The 20,469-nt window shown below is 37.3% G+C and overlaps 1 protein-coding gene across 2 annotated transcripts; it reads left to right on the forward strand.

Moving 5' to 3' along the window:
- Positions 1-4,653: 4,653 nt before the first annotated feature.
- Positions 4,654-13,516, forward strand: LOC311279327 (uncharacterized protein). 2 transcript variants are annotated; one of them, XM_084390744.1, is made up of 11 exons: positions 4,654-4,963; positions 5,924-5,998; positions 6,213-6,302; positions 7,177-7,251; positions 7,466-7,555; positions 8,265-8,372; positions 8,473-8,543; positions 8,631-8,850; positions 10,386-10,530; positions 10,616-10,669; positions 12,876-13,516. In XM_084390744.1, exons 4-9 carry the CDS (start codon positions 7,192-7,194, stop codon positions 10,398-10,400), a joined length of 564 nt encoding a protein of 187 aa, XP_084246870.1. In that variant the 5' UTR covers positions 4,654-4,963; positions 5,924-5,998; positions 6,213-6,302; positions 7,177-7,191; the 3' UTR covers positions 10,401-10,530; positions 10,616-10,669; positions 12,876-13,516. The 2 variants fall into 2 exon arrangements, with proteins under 2 accessions (XP_084246870.1, XP_084246871.1); XM_084390745.1 differs by lacking the exon at positions 4,654-4,963 and having other exon boundaries at positions 5,844-5,998.
- The last annotated feature ends 6,953 nt before the right edge of the window (positions 13,517-20,469 follow it).

Raw genomic sequence — 20,469 nt, forward strand, 5'->3', positions numbered from 1 at the left:
CTTTCTCTCTCATTGTGACAACCTTTGCCACTCCCACACCATACACGTGTCAAAGTAGCCGGAGCAACTTTCCTTATGTATATGACGAGACGCGCACGGGCGAGTGATGTATACGCGATTTCCTGTGAAAACCATCCCGACAGGTCTAAAATATAAACACTTATAATAGGCTTACCATAGTGAATCGGGGTAAGACAAAAACATGTTTTGGAAGAAGGATTGATGATGTATTAATGATGTAAAAAAAAAAAATTTGTTACATATTGTGTACCTTTAATGGAAATGTCCATACTTATTATTATTATTTATTATGTTTAGGATCCTGGCCACTACATTCTGAAGAATAGGGATCCAAAAGGGGGTATTTACAATGATGCCATAGAAGAACAATTTTGAGTCCTTTAGTGTGAAGAGCATCTAAAAAATCTAAAGACACTTTTATCACTATAAAGAACCTTTTGTGGAATGGAAAGATTCCATGGATATTAAAGGTTCTTCACCGAACCATTGATGCCAATAAAGAACTTTTATTTTAAGAGCGTATGGTAAAGAGCTGCATAAATATTATTCAAATTCCTCCTTTTGTGTTCACTGGAAAACAACAGCAGACAGGATTGGAAGGACATGTGGGTAAGCAAATAGCATTATCTTCACGTTTGTGTGAGATATCCATTCAACAGCATAAATGTTGTAATGTTGCACTATATATTTTTTCTATTTCAGTATACCTTCATCAGAGCTGGAGAGACGAAACAGTGGCTTTGTGGCTGTGGATGCCACTGCTCTGTGCTGCTTCACTAACCAGTGAGAAGAAACATGGCAGAGTCTCCAAAGCACCGAGAGGGAAAACAGAGCCCCTGACCTCCGCCACCCCTCCATACACATTGTCAAATTTTGATTAATCGCCGCTTGCCATCATTTATAGATGAGTCGGTTTACATTAAGATTCAAGTTTCCCCCGGTGCGCAGAGGGTCTCACCTTGGTTCAGGTAGCTGGATGCGCAGTGGCCTGGGGGAAAGGCTTTCTGCCAGCTGGAGGAAATCTACTGTCCTAGATCCTGGGATAGTGCCACCACACCTGCTGCGATTCACCTCCTGTCCTTGGGTTTGTGAACCCACATGGCCATATCAACTTCAGCCACAATAATAAAAATTAAAAAAGCTGGTAATGTACTGTAATTCATGGTAAACTGTTCAGTGTTTTATGATGAGCATCACCAAATGTAAAAGTTCACAGTTCACTAACAGTGCATAATTCACAAAGGCGCAGCAGACCCTCGCAAAGGTCTTAGGAGTTAATTATAGTCTGTGCGGCAAATGGATGATGAGTTACCACAGCTTACAACATATTCTGTGGATGTTGCTGGCTGCTTCACTGTTTTTTGGAGTCACAATTTTTTGACAGAAAATGAACCATTTTGATAAATGAGGAGTCAATTAAATGTAATTAGTTATAATTAGACAATGCTCACAATTATGTTGCATGCAATTTTCCAGTAATGGACGACTAGGCCAGTTTGTAAAAAAAAAAAAAAAAAAAAACCCAAAAAAACCTTTCTGCTCAAGAGGTTTTACCCTTTAGTTATTGGCATTCCAAGTGCAATATTCAGCGCTGCTCAGAGATAAAACAGCTCTGCTGTTTGTAGTGATACACTCAAGCTGGATTGATCTTACTTCAATGTTTCATTCCATTTGGCAAAGCCTCCAATAATGATTACACATTGATTTGATGTCCAGATAAAATTAGCTGAGGGCTGCACTGCAGAACATCTGTTTTGACGACGCCTCTTGTCAATAAGATATGCAAGAAAAAGGATAAAGGTTTGAAATCATAAAATAAGCATAAAGCTTTTCTCTATTGATGCCTCAAAAACAGTTTGTCAGAGGTGTTGACCACACCAAAGGCCTGCACATGAAAAGATAAGCAAAATGTTTACTATGTAATCAGTTTCAGAATCGGTTCTCTTCTTGAATGTAAATTAGAACCAGTCTTTGAAGTACAAACCTTGAACATAATATAGCATTAATATACAAGTGTGGTGTGGAGACTAAAAATTAAATAAAACTTAAATTAAAAAATAAATTAAAAAATGTCTAAACCAAAAGGTGGTCTATAGTACCTGGAGAAAGCTATCTGTTAGCATTTCCATTTAACTTAATTGCTCATATGACTGAAATAGCAAATGCTAGCAAGGTAGCTAACTGGGGAAAATACAGTTATGTGAAGAAGAAAGGACACCCTATTGAATTCTATGGTTTTACATATCAGGACATTATAATAAAAATCATGTGGTCCTCGGCAGGTCTTAAAATTAGGTAATTCAACCTCAGATGAACAAAAACACATGGCATATTACACTGTGTCATTATTTGAAGAGTTCAGATGCAAAAGCCTCTAAGTGCCATCTGAAATTTTCTTCTAGAATGATCATTTTTGTAAAGCTTGTATATTTAAGTTAAGTAATTTCACTTAAATGACAATTAATAGGTAATTTGCAATGCCATTTAAGTGAAATTATTGAACTTAAATATACGAGCTTGATAAAAATGATCATTCTAGAAGAAAATTTCAGATGGCACTTAGAGGCTTTTGCATCTGAACTCTTCATTTATTTAGCAAAAACTAGGCCAAAATGGAGAAGCCATGGGTGACAAACAAAGTACCATTACTGCTTCCATTAAGAGGGTAAGTAGCAGTCATGCCCTGCTAAACAAATGTCTTTGATTAATTGATCATCAGCAAGCGTGACCAGAAGTTTTGGCAGTTTGCTGGTCTGGAGCATTCAGGTGTGTGTTAACAATGCCAGGGAGGAAAGATATCAGCAATGATCTTAGAGAAGCAATTGTTGCTGCCATTAATCTAGAAAGGGTTATACGGCCATTTCCAAACAATTTGACGTCCATCATTCTACAGTGAGGAAGATTATTCACAAGTGGAAAACATTGAAGGCAGTTGCCAATCTTCCCAGGAGTGGACGTCCCGGCAAATTCACCCCATGCTCAGAGAATCTGAAAAAACAAACAGAACAAGAGCTACATCTCAGACTCTGCAGGCCTCAGGTAACATGTTAAATGTTAAAGTTCATGACAGTACAATTAGAAAAAGATGGGACGAGTATGGCATATTTGGAAGGGTTGCCAGGAGAAAGCTTCTTCTCTCTAAAAAGAACATGGCAGCACGGCTTAGGTTTTCAAAGTTGCATATGAACAAACCACACGACTTCTGGAACAATGTCCTTTGGACAGACGAGACCAAAGTGGAGATGTTTTGCCATAATGCACAGCACCACATCTGGAAAAACCAAACTCGGCATATTAGCACAAACACCTCAACTGCCAGGCACGGTGGTGGAGGGGTGATGATTTGGGCTTGTTTTGCAGCCACAGGACCTGGACACCTTGCGGTCTTTGAGTCGACCATGAACTCCTCTGTATACCAAAGTATTCTAGAGTCAAATGTGAGGCTATCTGTCCCACAGCTAAAGCTGAAATTGGATCATGCAACAGGACAATGATCTCAAGAACACCAGCAAATCTACAGCAGAATGGCTGAAAACGACTGAAATGTTGCGGCGGGACCTTCAGAGAGCTGTGCATAAACAGATGCCCACAAACCTCAATGAACTGGAGCAATTATACAGTCACCAAATGTAAAATCTTGCAATCATAGATGATATGTATATGATATACAGTACATATTATGATCAATCAGTAAATGAAATTATTTCATCAGTGATTTTAAAGACTTCGTTAGGATTTTTGAATATTATTTGCTTGATATTTGTGTCTCAATTACTGGAACTACTGGTAATTTTTTTTATCTATTGTGGTTTTGTGGGAGGTAGTTGTCACAAGGGCTGTATTTCAGCAATTACGAAAGTTTGGGTCAAATTTTCACAATAACTTTTTTTCTCTATAATCATTTTTGTGAATTCTGTCCTCTACACTAACATTTAAAAAAAATCTTTGCTATAGTTGTGTAGAAAAGTGAACACAACAATGTATGCTGTTGCTGAACAAATGAAATGAAGTTCACTCACACACCTTTATGTTAATATTATATATATATAAAAATGATTACAGTTTCTGCCAAAACAATGATTTGATATTTTTGCATTTTCCGTTTTAGCATTTCCGTTTTATTAAGATTTTTGCAGAAAAGGCGATTTTATGGCCGTTTCCCAACTTTCTTATTATCTATGTTACTGCCTCATGGATGACCATGATTTACATGTTTCATATGTTCACCACAAACATCACACTGTTACTTGTATTTAATAGAGGTGACCAGGTGACCAGGCATGGTTGATTTAAACATTTCAAAACATTCTTTTAACATTTTAAACATTATTTTATCATCAGACAGACATATGTTAATTTATGTTTCCAAGTTGGCTCATCCAAAGAGTCCAGGAGATATTTGAAATACATAATGCAGACTATACCAGTTTATTATACCAGTAAAATGTGTGTGTGTGTGTGTGTGTGTGTGTGTGTGTGTGTGTGTGTGTGTGTTGGTATATGTGGTTTACACGGACAACACGCCAGACATTTCACCTGGGCTCCACGGACCTAAGGGTAATACGGGGACTATGCCAAGGTCCTCGTAAATCAAAGAGTGTAACTGCATTTGTTAGTGTCTGAACAACATATATTCTCTTTTTCTTTGAAAGTCCTCATTTACCACTTGACCTGATTTTGAGTGTATGCCAGTGTATAGAACAGCGACCCCACAGCTGGGTTTTATATTGCAGTTTCATACACATTTCTGATACACACGGTGCATTTTGGCGGGCCGTCTTGTGATTGGCTGGTTTGCGCATGTGGGCGGTAACAAACGGAAGTCGACGGGAAGCTCCGCCCACAGCACATGGCCCAGCTGTCGCTAATTAAATACCTAATGGACCACACCTCGGAAGTGTCAGCTCGACGTCGTTGGATTTACTGGATTAAATACATACAGGTAATAATTATATTTATAAATATAGTTGCATTTTTGCATTAAGTGTTTCTTATGAAAGAAATTGCAAGAAATTGTAACTTGTAACTTACAATTACTGTAAAATGCTATATATTTACCACAATGTTAGCTGAGCTAGCTTGAGTGGCTATCAACATGTCCTGCTCATTAAGCCTCAGGCTAAAGAGGTGGAGGACAGCAGGTAGAGATGAGGACAGAAGTAACATTGCCAGCAAGTCAAATTTGGTCGTTTTGTTTTTAAAATGAAAGCTAGCTAGGTTAAGTTGAGCTTGTGGCTACCGCATGGCTTAATGAGCAAGGCGTAGCTAGTTAAAGCCTTAACTTTTATTACAGACATTGTGTTTGTTTTATAGAATTAAATACTTTCTTAGTAGCCCACATTATTTTATTTAAATATGAAGTTGCAGTGACACAGGAAGGCTGTTATATCATTAATATGAGTACTTTCAGGCCATTAAATAAATGTAATGTGTTTATGATGTTCTGTTAGTGTACTAAACCTGTAAGATAAATTAATTGGTACCTAGTAACCAACCACAATGATCAATATACAAAACATGAGGGGCAACAGACCTGACAAGTATCTTGTGCAGTGTGTAAAGTGTTATATATATATATATAAAAACAGTGTTTTTATCTTCTTGACTTCATTTAACTAACTTTGTGAAATTGTTAGTTCTCATATAAGAAATGCTTTAACCATAGAACATTTCACATACCAAAATACTGTACATTTTCCATCTAGCTTCAGGTGGAACATGATTTTTATAGCTTTTGTTAGCACCACCTAACCAGCACACCATAGATGATACTGACCATTACAGAATGTTAGAACAAAAACAATGAAGTCATCAAATGCTGTGTTCATCAGAGTGTAGTTTTCATAATCCACGGTCTACTATGTGTATAATATTATTATTATATTTTTTTTCCTTTTTACAGGGCCTTGATGATGAAATGGCCCCAAAGATGTGTGGTACCACAAATCCCCGATCCACAACTGATGACACTGAAGAGGTATGTCCTCACAAAAGATAGATTTTTATTAATATCTTGCACTTGATTGTTAATATCAGAGAAGTTGTCAGTGAGTTTTAAAGCAAGGTTTTCCTCTGTCTTTGTCAACAGTAGAATGGTTTCTTTTTTTATTCAGATATCAAATGTCCTCTCTAGTGTCACGTTCCCTGGACTTTCTCTTTATTGTCCTTTGTCTCTGTTTCATCTTCTACAGCTGACCACTTAGAGCAAGTGCACCCATACAGCCGTCAGCCACCCGAATCAGACTAGTCCAGAGCTCAGCCCATGTACCAAGGTTGGAGAGGTAAATTAAATCTCATGTACAACTTATTTGTGGCAAAATGTTAAATCTGCCAACCTATTTCAATATGTGTGTGTATGTGTGTGTGTGTGTGTGTAGTCGCCTGAGTAGAACGTGCTTTATGTGGACAGTCGCCTGAGTAGAACGTGCTTTATGTGGACAGTCGCCTGAGTAGAACGTGCTTTATGTGGACAGTCGCCTGAGTAGAACGTGCTTTATGTGGACAATGGAATGGAAGGACATTTGTCTAAACATGCCTTTTCAAGCTTCAGTCAGTATAATATCTGAGTGTATGTGTATCAAACACTAAACCCCACCCAAACATGACTTGGGAGGTCCATACAGTTTAGAGGGTCCCGTCCCCAGAGGCATCACTTTGGTTTTTAAGAACACTTGGACTGCCTGCATTGGATCTGTATGTAGGTTTAATGTGAATGCTAAGATGTTTGGTTACATGTAATGGATAGGCACCCTATTAGTTATACTGGGCTACAAGAAGTCAGCTCCTGGCACTGAGGCTAACCACAAATTCCCCATCTACAATTTAAAAATATGAAGAAGGTATATCTTCATATAGGATATGCTTTAAATAAGCTGCATTCAAACATTCAAAGGAAAAAACAAAAACTCAGATAATATCTACAAGGGCTAAATTCTGCACAAACCTTCAATTTCAATCTCATCCAGTGACTTCCCCTGGATGCTGCAAAGGTTTCCTTTCTCCATTGACAAAAGGAGTTTGGAAATCTTAGCAAGTTGTGTTGTGGGAACTGGTAATCTGTAGAAGTCGTGGTGAACACGAATGTGTTCATCAGAGTAGTTTCCATAGTCCACGGTCTACAATATTTTTTTTATTTATTTTTTTTCCTTTTTACAGGGCCTTGATGATGAAATGGCTCCAAAGATGTGTGGTACCACAAACCCCCCATTCACAACTGATGACACTGAAGAGGTATGTCCTCACAAAAGATAGATTTTTATTAATATCTTGCACTTGATTGTTAATATCAAAGAAGTTGTCAGTGAGTTTTAAAGCAAGGTTTTCCTCTGTCTTTGTCAACAGTAGAATGGTTTCTTTTTTTATTCAGATATCAAATGTCCTCTCTAGTGTCACGTTCCCTGGACTTTCTCTTTATTGTCCTTTGTCTCTGTTTCATCTTCTACAGCTGACCACTGAGAGCAAGTGCACCCATACAGCCGTCAGCCACCCGAATCAGACTAGTCCAGAGCTCAGCCCATGCACCAAGGTTGGAGAGGTAAATTAAATCTCATGGACAACTTATTTGTGGCAAAATGTTAAATATGCCAACCTATTTCAATATGTGTGTGTGTGTGTGTGTGTAGTCGCCTGAGTAGAACATGCTTTATGTGGACAGTCGCCTGAGTAGAACGTGCTTTATGTGGACAATGGAATGGAAGGACATTTGTCTAAACATGCCTTTTCAAGCTTCAGTCAGTATAATATCTGAGTGTGTGTATCAAACACTAAACCCCACCCAAACATGACTTGGGAGGTCCATACAGTTTAGAGGGTCCCGTCCCCAGAGGCATAACTTTGGTTTTTAAGAACACTTGGTCTGCCTGCATTGGATCTGTATGTAGGTTTAATGTGAATGCTAAGATGTTTGGTTACATGTAATGGATAGGCACCCTATTAGTTATACTGGGCTACAAGAAGTCAGCTCCTGGCACTGAGGCCAACCACAAATTCCCCATCTACAATTTAAAAATATGAAGAAGTTATATCTTCATATAGGATATGCTTTAAATAAGCTGCATATAAATAAGATACGATATAAATAACAAAATACAATGCAATAAAAGGGTAATCATATGTATCAGGTAAATTAAATGTCACATTGGTATTGAATTTAAAATTATTAGATATTGACATGTAAATATGAAATATCTTTGTCCAAACTATGTGGCCTAAGTAAATACTACAATAATTTTTTTTGCCAACAGTGTCAAAAACACTGCCTTGTGTGCGCAACAGTATCCTCTCTTTGGACAGGCGTGTTCGTTGTGTGGGACCCGTATCTTCCTTCAAGTGGCTTGGCTATCAATGCACAGGTTAGATGTTTAGTGAATTAGTATAGAGTGTAATGTGTTGTGCTCTAACCACTTAAATAGACCTGCAGTGTTAACATTATTTTACTCAAATGTGTTCCAGTTTGTTCAGGGGTCTGGCATAAATCCTGCCTCAAGCAAATTAAAAGAGATGACTTTAACAGCACAGCACAGGTGAGTATCTACTAAGTGAGTGTTGAACTTGAACTGTCTATAAGATTCAATCACCATGTCAAATAATTTGCTTTCTCACCAATTCAGGCGCAACAGTCTCCTAAGGCTTCTGATGATGAACTGCTGTCAGATCAGGACAAAATTCCACATCCAGCATTGGACCAAATATCATCTGATGATGCTGAGGACATGTCTGACAAGGAATACATACCTGATTCGGAGTCAGAATATTCTTTGTCATTACTTGCCAGTAAAGGAAACCTTTGCAGCATCCAGGGGAAGTCACTGGATGAGATTGAAATTGAAGGTATGTACAGAAATTAGCCCTTGTAGATATTATCTGAGTTTTTGTTTTTTTAGATAAACATCTAGACTTGGCGTTGTCAGCATCCCTTTCCAAGAAAAAAAAAATCACCTTTCATGTCCAAGTATGAGTCGAGGACTACTATTCAGAAATATAAACTTAAGTCTACAGTATGGCTGGACAGTATGTTTGTGTAGGTGCAGTCGAATTACTTTAAATATTAACCTAATATCATAGTGTAATAATTTATCTTATGTGCTCATGGACCACCTTAAACATAAACGCAGGTATAATAGCTCAAAACTACTACTTTGCAAAAATTGGCAAGTACAAAACCAAGTACTTTCTTTTCCTTATTTTATGTGGCTATTTCAACCACAGATTTTTATGTCCAGCTATTTATGAGAGTTTTACCAGAGCTGTAAACTATTTGAGTAAATGTAATTAGCAACTGTACTTGAGTATATTTTTGGCTACTTTGTAGTTGTACTGAGTATCAAAGATATTAGCTACTTTTACTCTACTTGACTACATGAAGTTTAGTCAAGTACTTTTACTCTACTTGACTTTTGAAGTAAATGAACTTTTTACTCCAATACATTTGTGATGAGTAATGCAATTACAAATTACATTTTGCATGGCACCTAACTTTTCTTTATGGCAAAAACAAACTGCTGCAGAAAGTGATATTTCCATCTAAGTGGCATTGACTGAACTATATCTTGTGCGTTTTGCCCTTACTCACCCAAACTTGTCAACAAGTCTACTTTACGTGAATGCGAGTGCATTAGTAGGTGCTAAATCGCAGACGGTTGATTTAGATGAAGTCAGGACTGCAGCCAGTGATGAGTCCGAAACCAGCACATCCAGTGCAATTAGACTTTGACTATTTAATTTTACTTAACAATTTTTTTGTATCCACATTATTGACAAGGCCTTTTTGAAGGATATTGGGTTGCGTGTGGCCTTTTTGTGCACTTGAGCTTAACTGAGACTTGAGAGTTTGTAAACGCTTAAATAGATAGTTCACCCAAAAATGAAAATTGTCATCATTTACTCACCATCAAGTTGTTACAAACTTCTTTGTTCTGCTGTACTAGTCATTGGCTGGCAAAATCTGCTTGGTTACAAAATATCTATCTTTGTGTACCGCAGAACAAAGAAATGTATACAGGTTTGGGGTTGAGGTTGACTACATTTTTGGGTGAACAATCCCTTTAAGAGGCTGTTGTGTCGACCCTGATTTATTAGACTATTGAGGTGTTCAGTTTTATTTAGATTTTAGAAAATAAACATGACTTCTCATTTTACAAATCAATTGTTTCTTATTTTCACCTGCATGTCTCAGGTGTCAAGGACTAGTGCATCTTTGAGCCTAGATTTAGTATAATACTAAAGTATTGTTAATGACTTTTACTCGTATTGGTATTGGTGACTTGTAATCGAGTAATTTATGCTGCAAGGTATCTGTCTTTTTACTCAAGTATGGTTTTCAAGTACTCTTTCCACCTCTGAGTTTTACTAATGCCATTTTCCAGATGAGATTGCGTTAAGTGATGCTGAAGACTGGGAGTGAATCTGATGACAGCAACACAGATCTCACCGCATCAGAGCTTGGAACTGTGGAGCCTATGGATATTGACTCTACAACCACAGAGCAAGACCATGACATGGGAGACTTTGGTATGTTAATTCAATTCATAGTCTCTGCTGATAAAATGTATTTTTTTCCTGTGACAAAAGTAACTTGTTAAATTGTTTTCAACAGGATCAGTTTCATTTGTGTCGTCCACAGTACGTGAGAGTGTACCTCCCTCTGAAGGTAAGATTCAGTTTCAAGAGGTTTATTGTCTATGCACAGAAGAAACACAGTGGTTTATACCCTACAATGAAATTCTTACTTTGCCCAACTCCCTTAAAGGGATACTTCACCATTTTTTTCATATTACACTGTTATTCCCTTAACTAAGACGAGTTGATGCATACCTCTCTCGTCTCAGTGCGTGCACTCAATCGCTCTGGTGCGCGGCGGCGGTTTGATAGCACTTAGCTTAGCCCAGTTCATTCATTAGGGACCAAACAGAAATGAAGCTAGAAGCGACCAAACACCTCCAAGTTTTCCCTATTTAAATACAGTTACACGACCAAGTATGGTGACACAAAATAAAACGTGGCGCTTTTCTAAGCTGGTAAAAAGGATAACTATAGTGTATGGCGGAATAGCACTGGGAGCACTTCGGCTCGCACAGTAAAAAGTCACGTTGGTTCTAATGACAGAAGTGAGAGGGAGAGGATTTTTCAAGCGTGACTTTTTACTGCGCCGAGTCGAAGTGCTCCCGAGTCCCAAGTAGAGATGCACGGATGGGCTATTATTTCATCCGCAACCGCATCGCAAAACTCATCATCCGTCCGCCATCCATCCGCACCATCTTTTTTGACCAATTTTCAAAACCGCACCCACCCGCCATCCGCTGATTGGGCAATGCAATTTAAAAAAAAAGACAAACCATCAATTTAAAATATATATATATATATATATATATATATATATATATAAAAGGATGCATTTATAGCGTTTTGGGGGAAAAAATGGATGGATGACCTTCTATTGCCTTTGTTTTTAATTCTCTTTTTTTGAGTTTGTCACGTAAAGTTACCTCCTTCGCCGGCGTTGCCATCTCTGATAATAACAAGCAGTCTGCATAGACTCGACTAGGCCATATTACTGCGTAATGAAAATTTGACTATTTTAAAGTGTGCTCTTTTTTTGGATGTAGGTATAGTTAGATAGCAATATTTAACAATATATACATATATTTTTCATTTGATAGGTTCAACCGCCCGCCACCCGCCCAAATTTAATTAAAATATAATTTTTTGTCACGTCATCCGCCCGATCCGCGGCTGTAACCGCCAACCGCGCATCTCTAGTCCCAAGTGCTATGCCGCCATACATCATAGTTATCCTTTTTACCCGCTTAGAAAAGTGCCACGTTTTAATTTGTCACCATACTTGGTTGTGTAACTACTCGACTAACTGTATTTAAATAGGGAAAACTTGGAGGTGTTTGGTCGCTTCTAGCTTCATTTCTGTTTCGTCCCTAATGAATGAACTGGGCTAAGCTAAGTGCTATCCAAGTTCAGCCGCGCGCCAGAGTGATTGAGTGCACGCACTGAGACGAGAGAGGTATGTATCAACTCGTCTTAGTTAAGGGAATAACAGTTTAATATGAAAAAAATGAAGTATCCCTTTAACAGAAGGATTATTATGCACGTCTTTGTGATGTTTTCAACTATCAAAATGCAAGAGTAATCTTAAAGAAAGAGATATAAATAAATAGCCCTAAATTGAACTGTACTGCATTTGTACAAAACATCTTGTCTGCAAGAGAACATATACACTTACTTTATTATCAGGAAATGTATACTGAATTTGAGATAAAAGTAAAGTTACCTCCTTCTCTTCACATGTTCTCTTGATTGCCCATGAGTACGTTCTATTAATTCTCTTTTTAGCAAGTTGGTTAAAAGACTAAAAATGAATTGGTCTGAGTCACAACATGCCACAAAATCTGGAAGATTAAGAGGTTAAAAGTAGTATTAAGCTGATTGTTATGTACAGTTTCAATATCAAGACTAAACTTTCAGACCAAGTTCCAACACTATTTAGCTAACCTTATGAAATCAGATTTAAACTGAGAATCAGACCTTAAGACATGTTAGACATGTTACTGATTGTAGTATTACTTACTGCAATTAATTCAAATAGCAAAAGGTTTGGCCACATAAATAGATGAACAGCAAAGACATACTAATATTACACTCCATATTGTCCACACTCTAGTGGGTTAATAAAGTTGGTGAAATCACATCGAGTGAGACACCAACTGATACCCAGAGTTAATTAAGAAAAGTAAACTGCAATTTCTTGTCAACTGTGGCATTAACTGAACTCATGTTTTGATGGCTTCAACTGGACAACACATTTTGTTTGAGATATATTCTTTTTTTGTTTGCCTATCTTCCAGGGAATTATGCTGATGAGGAACATGGATCCAGAAGAGTGGCGAAGAAAGTATGGTCTAAGGCTGAGGTCGCCGCAGTAATGCGACACTTCAAAGGTCATATAAGCAGGGGAAAACTGGCCACCAAAACTGGTGGAAGACCCCGTGTTAGCACAAAGAACAGTGCAAAATATAAGGGACTTTGTACAAAATAGAGGAATAGCTGCAAAGAGGCAGTCAGAAAAAAAAAAGATTTAAATACACTGACTATTGTGGTGGTGTTTCTATGTTTGTGTTAAAGGAACACTTCGACCTTTTGGGACTTTATCTTCTTCACCGTATCCCCCAGAGTTAGATAAGTCCACACACACCCTTCTCATCTCCGTGTGTGCCGTAACTCTGTCTGACGCACCCACCGCTAGCCTAGCTTAGCACAAACACTGGAGATAAATGGCTCCAGCTAGCATACTGCTCCCAATAAGTGACAGAATAACGCCAACATTCTCCTATTTACATGTTGTGATTTGTATAGTCACGGTGTGTACGAATTACAAGGTCATGAATGAACAAACATTGATGTATTATTTTAATTGAATACTGTGAAGCTGCTTTGATACAATCTGTATTGTGAAAAGTGCTATATAAATAAAGTTGACTTGACTTTTTTGCTCAATTCTCATTGTCATGGCACTGGTGTTGTGTGACAATCTATTGTTTAGCTCTTACAGGCCGTTATCTGGCTGTTAGCCATTGTCACCAACTAACAATGGTGATGTTAGAGTTGTGCAATAAAATAATAATTCAAGTCCCATTAATGCTTGGTGGTGTCAGGTCAATGTGTATTTATGTTAATGAGGAAGTGACGTCATTGTCCCTTTAAAGTCCCATTAATGCTTGGTGGTGTCAGGTTAATGTGTATGTGTATTTATGTTAATGAGGAAGTGATGTCATTGTCCCTTTAAAGTCCCAATAATGTTTGTTTTGGTCCTTATAAGTCACATATTTTTCAAAATGAGAACTGTCTCTATAAACCACAATAGTTTTAGGGTGGTGTGTATCACGCTCTGAAGGGTGTATCTGAAGTCTAAAGTGTCCTGAATTTTTTTCAATTTTTTTTGAGTGTTTTAATCGAACTCTCATAGCTCTAGGACCTCAGGAAAGGGTAGTCCATCTAAACCACCACCGGGCCTGTTTGGAGAAAAAGTCTGGCTAATCCACATAAACCAGTATGTGTGTGTGTGTGTGTGTGTGTGTGCGTCTCTTGTATGAATATATGAATCATTGCATTAAATAAAATGTCAAACCAAGTGGCATCTACAAACAAATTATTATTATTATAGAAAAGGTTTTGTTAAGAGAAACTAATGAGAGAATTAACCACTTTAAAAGTGTTTTCTTTCTCATTTGCTTGGAATTACTGTGCTCTGAATAGAATATTTGATTTAAAAACTAAATAATCACAACCACTTACTTAAATCTAACTGTAGGCAGTAAAACAAAGCACATGGTTGCCAAGACAATGGTCAGTGTTATACTTCAATTACATTTTTGTATTCTATTTTCAGTACAAAACAAGCAAATGTCTTTGTAGAGGAAATGTAAGAATTTCAAGATTGTTTTTCACTGCGTCACAGGGTATTCTGTCCTAGCACAATGCTTTCTTTCATACTCATTATTAGATTATGGTCTATCATTTTGGAAAGTATACAATCAATTCAGTCTGATCAGCTGTAGTTCTATCTTCCAGTTGGCATTCACATGGATAATGAAAAAGGTTCTGCTGCTGTCATTTGTCAGTCTGTCAGTATAAACCCACGGCCTATAACTCATTCAAATGGGTCAAGGTTTCTCCTGTGAGTGTGCATGTTTAATGTGTGGAGCTATACATGTCTACGTAGTAGACAACATATTTTCTTTTTATACAGATGGAAGGACTATTTCTAGCCTGGTCCTACCAGACTCTTGTACATTTCATTTGTACAGAGAGTCTGGCCTCTCTCCATTGACAAGCATTAAGTTCCTTGAAGGCGGGTACTCTGTTGAAGTTTAGAACTATTGGATCTGCCCAGAGCCACTCTGGATCTGCCATAACCAATCGCTAAAGTTTGGTCGTAACGTAACCCTACAACTCTCAGAACAAAAATTCTGATTCAATTACAGAAATTTCAATATTTCTGAGTTATGGCTATAACTCTAGTTCTCTATTTTCATATAGGTCCAATCCTGTTAAGTGTCCTGGAAAATTGATTTTCAAGACGGTGTGTAAACAAATCAAGTTATCAAATTTAAATGTCTGAGCTTGACCAGAGCACATTTCTGAAAGTATTATATATCCTTTTATACAAACATTGCTTTAAATTACAACACATGCATATTATTATTTTTAAGTTACAAAGTTCTAAAGGTACTGCATAGGAAGTTTTGAGTAACACTTTACATTAAGGTTTAATTTGTTAACAGAACAATACCTCTGCAGCATTTATTAGGGGTTCAAGCATGAAATGCTGAAACCCTATTGTAATTGTAAGGATTTGTAAAACGCATTGTGCAGGACAAACCGTAAGGCCTAGAGACATGAAACCTGGCCAGATGGTAGGCCTCAATTTGGGGACAACCTATCAGAGTATGACCCCGATTGGCCCATAGGTGGCGCTACAGCAACCAAAAGTTCTAAATCGCTCATAACTCTGAGACCGTTTGTCCTAGACTCAAGTGTCTTACACTTGGCAAATGGCTATCTCCAATTTTGATTTAGGCAGGAAAATTTTTCCGCTATGTCGAATTTTGTCCAAAACCTACTTTTGCGAACTAGTCCCTGGTTTTTGGCGAAAAAAAGTTTAACTTTTGCATATGGGTGGCTGTAACAGGGTCATTTAGAAAAGGGGCGTGACAAAATACACTCAAAAGCCTATAAATCCTAAATGAAAACTCAGAACTTCACAAAAATTGGCTAACATATGTGACATAACATCATTAACAAGCATGCAAAATTTTATGGAGATCGGACCATAGGTAGCGCTATAATTGTTAAAAAGCTTTAAAACCATATATATGGTACATTGCCTGTATTGGCTGTAAATGTAAGCTTAGCGTTAAGTTCTGCCGGGAAGACTCAATCAGCGCGTCATGAATTAACTCACTTCTAACCAATCACGTGTTAACACTCTCAGTATAAAAGAATGGTACTTACATCCGTCTGAGTTCGCAGATACTGACGGCGCCAATTACCTCCATCCTCCCCAACCACCTCCAAGATGGTCCTTTCCCTCCATCCTCCCCACCACCACCAGGATGGTCCCTTCCTTTACCTCCAGGGGGTCGGCTGCGCCCCTGCCTTCATCTTCAGGCGGGATTTGCAGATTCCGTGACCCTCGCATTGCTTGCTAAGGACGGGGCCTACGCCAAAGACTATGCTTGCTGAGCTATAAATAAATTTACTCTTGTTATATCATTTTATCTCCCGAGTCTTTCTGGTAGAAATGGTCTTTTCCATCTATTTTGTCAGTGGTTACATGCTTGCTAAATAAAACTTAATAACTTTTGATGCTTTTGTGCTTAAAGGCCTTAAAGGCCTTAACTGCTTGAACCCCGATAAATGCTACTTGCAGCTTTAATTAATCTTGTTAATTTCAATATTTACTAATACAATATTAGTTAATGCACTAGCTGTGAACTAACATGAACAAACAATGAACAATTAAATTTTTATTAACATTACTAAGGATTAATACATTCTGTAAAAATACATGGTTAGTTTGTTAGCCAATGCATTAACTAATGTTAACAAATACAACTTTTACCAAATTTTGTCCATACCTGCTTCCTTTTTCTCTTTCTTTCTATCTATCGCAACAGAATATTGCAGATGAGAGATGACTATATACTGCTATCAGATGACACCATGAAAAATGTCATAAAGCAGAAGTTCTGATGGTTTGGAATTTCTCTATTTAATCTATTCTCCAAACTAAGACAGTTTGGCTAACAACATAATATTTTTAGAAAGTGAAACGTCAGTTAGAGGAAAAAGTAGGTTCCTTTTTCCTCTTTATGAAGTAATTAAAATTTCCTTCCCTGAATTCAATGTTACGATTTTTTATGTTGTGTTTTAATGTGTAATATGACTTGCAATTTCATTTTAAGTTGCTATTATCTTGATGATTATTTATAGTATTTTCCCCATTTACTTGCAGAGAGGACACTCTAATTAACATCCTCATGGAAACAAAACAAACACAAGCACTCTGAGTTCCTTAAAAATATTTGGTGAAGTTGTAAATATCAAATATGTAGTCTTCCACAACCCATTAATGCATGCCGAAGGTTTTGTAAATATTCATAAGGACATTTACAAAGAAAATGAGGTTTGAGAGTAATTCCAGTGAGATAAATGAGTCTGAACAGGCAGCGTGATATAAAGAGTCAATGAAGAAAAGCCATAACAACTTTCCCCTCCCCTTAGAATATAACATTTGTATTCACTGATATATAAAATAAAGGGATAGTTTACCTCAAAATGAAAATTCTGTCATTATTTGCCCAATTTGATGTCGTTTCCAAACCCTTTTCCTTTTGTAAAACGCAAAATGAGTTATCTTGCAGAATGTCCAAGTTGATCTGTTCCAATCAAATAAAGCTGAATAGGGACCAGGGACAACCATGAACCATCTCTTTTTGTTTTCCATGCAAGGAAAGTCCTTTATCTTAAGTAATGTAAGAATACAATGATGATGCAGGTTGATGTTAAAGCTTAAAAGTTCTAGTTTTTAGATTGTTGTATACCGATGACTCTATTATGAAGATTGACATTACCGCATGTTTATACTTCAATGAAATTTTCAGTGATTCAATACATTTCCATGTTCAGTCTAGGCTTTTAAAGTAAAATGATCTTACCACCCCCACTTTTAACAAAACAGAAACCAAATAAAATGGGCCACCACCATAAGAAGTCCCAGCAAAGCATACCTATGAAATCACTATGTCAAAGTCACCGTGAACAAGCCTTTCTTCTGCCAGCCTTTTCATTTACGTCTTGCAAGTGGCCTTGTAACAAATGTGGAGGCAGAATTCTCTGCAAGTGCATTTTGTCATGCTGTTTTCTTTAGGCCAAATCCCATTGGTTCACAGAATGCTCATGCATCAACTACAATTTCACCCCTTATGTATTGCATGCAAGCAACCCCTGCAGATGGGACCTCCGGAGGTAGTGCGCTTACAGTTTGGTCATAAATCACCAGGGCCATTGTGTCACAGATCACCTGCAATGGGTTTATTTAACAGGTCTGGCCACAGATGAATGCTAAACTTCTTCAAAATTTCTTTAATCCATGTAAATTCAATTATTCAGCCTACAAAGACACACCGATGACCTTTTCACTACAACAGCAGAAAGCAGTCACCGTATTGATTTGTTAATTAAAGAGAAAATTCAGTTACCTCTGTACTAAATCATCAATGTATGTTAATAGCATGAGTGCATCTGTTGGGCTGAGAAAAGAAAGATCCACCATATTATGATATTGCATTATCTCCAGACATCAATGGTTTTTTATAAAGTCTCTGAATGCTCTGGTATTGATTGAGCGAGGGACACAATTGTGACAGCAGGATGCTGTGCACTGTGCTTGTTTGTTCCTCTCAGGGAACATTGAAGATTGCTTTGCTATTTTGCTCAAACTGCATTTGGCCAGTCCTGACACTTAAACCAAGCTGTGTACATCGGCAAAGCTGCGCCTTGACATATTGTAAGTCTTTTCACTGTAGAAATCAATAGTTTTATTGAAAGTTCACTCCTCTTAGGCTTATTTTCTGTTGCCTATTGATCTGCAGGTGAATGAACTTACAACAAACAACTAAATGCTTTTAGGTCTCACATTGGCTGTGCCAGTTCTGAAAATTATACACTTGTGTGACGTCATGTTGGCAAAATTGCTTGGAAGTCTGTGGTGAACAAATTACATTCTTCTACATTTACTTTACATTTATGCATTTGACAGAGACTTTTATCTAATGTGATAGGTATAGTGCAGGGATTTTTACCAATTAATTTTTTTTAAATATGTTCAATGCAATAATTTGAGCACATTTTTGCTATGGAACAATATTTACTGTGCGTCAAAAGCACTTTACATATACATTTGAATTGAACTGAAAATGTTTCTCTTCAGGTTTATACATCAAACATAGTGTAGGCAATTTTGGAGAGGCTAGCTCTAGCAAGCTAGCTTTGAACACAGAAAGGAATCTGCAGCAGTCAGGTGGTACAAGTAAGAGCTCTGCAAGTTGTTTACGTTCTATATTATTGTAATGTTATGTGCTTTGAGACATGAGGTAATTTAATGCCATCTCTCATGACACTTTGCATACTCTGCTGTGCGGGTTCATGTCGTTTGGAGGAGGCATGTAGCAATAAATCAAGGTCGACACAACAGCCTCTTAAACGTCTACAAACACTCAAGTCTCAGTTAAGCTCAAGTGCTCAAAAAGTGGATGAGCAAACCAATATCCTTCATAAAGATCTCTTCAATATATTGGGTAAATAAAATAATGTTTAGCAAAATTAAATATTCAAATCCTACTCACGCTGTATGCTGGTTTCGGCTTCATTACTGGCTGCAACTACGTCCTCATCTCATATATGAAGCACCTGTGATTCAGCAAGGACCTGCTATTGCACTCGCATTTAAGTAAATTAGCCTTGTTGACAAGTTTGGGTGAGTAAGGCCAAAACGCACAACAAGATATAGTACCTTCAATGCCCTGTAGATGGCGATATTGCTTCTTTTGTGGCAGAAATAAACTGCTGCAGAAAAAGTTAGGTGCCATGCAAAATGTAACAAGTAATTGCATTATCATCACAAATGTATTGGTGTAAAGAGTACATTTTCCTCTTTAAAAATGTAGTCAAGTGGAGAGTAAAAGTTGCTATTATCTTTGATACTCCATTTTAGATACTCCATTTTGGATTAGTCACCCAAAAATGAAAATGTTCTCATTTACTCACCCTCATGGTGTTCCAAACCTGTATGGGTTTCTTTCTTCTGTTGAACACAAACAAAGGTATTTTAAAGAATGCTGGTAACCAGAGAGTTGACGGTAGCCATTGACTTCCATAGTATTTTTTTCCTACTATGGAAGTCAATGGGTGTCGTCAACTGTCTGGTTACAACATTTTTTTTTTTAAATATCTTCTTTAGTGTTCAACAGAAGAAAGAAACTCATACAGGTTTAAGTTGTGGTGGATTTTTAATAGATAATAAACTGTATATTAAACTAACCATGTTTCTAACATCTAACCTTATTTCTCTTTTTAGGCCTAACATGATAACACTTTGAAACACAGTGCACTAAAACGTTCTGTCCTGTGTTTTTGAATGTTGTATGTTGTGTTGCCATACCCCTTTTACATTGGTTGTGTGAGTGTAAAAATAACAAAAATGAAATTAGACAGATGACTAAGTTTGAACCTTGTGATTAACAATGAAGTAATCATTAAAACAAAGTTTGCTTTACCTAGTAACAAAAGGGTTTGTCTATGAAAACCAATCAAATTGTGGGGAAATTATGTAATGCAGCATGACATTTTTGCCATACCTCCTAAAAACTGTTGTTTTCT

Source organism: Rutilus rutilus (genome assembly GCF_951802725.1).
Source record: "Rutilus rutilus genome assembly, chromosome: 20".
NCBI classification, from domain to species: Eukaryota; Metazoa; Chordata; class Actinopteri; order Cypriniformes; family Leuciscidae; genus Rutilus; species Rutilus rutilus.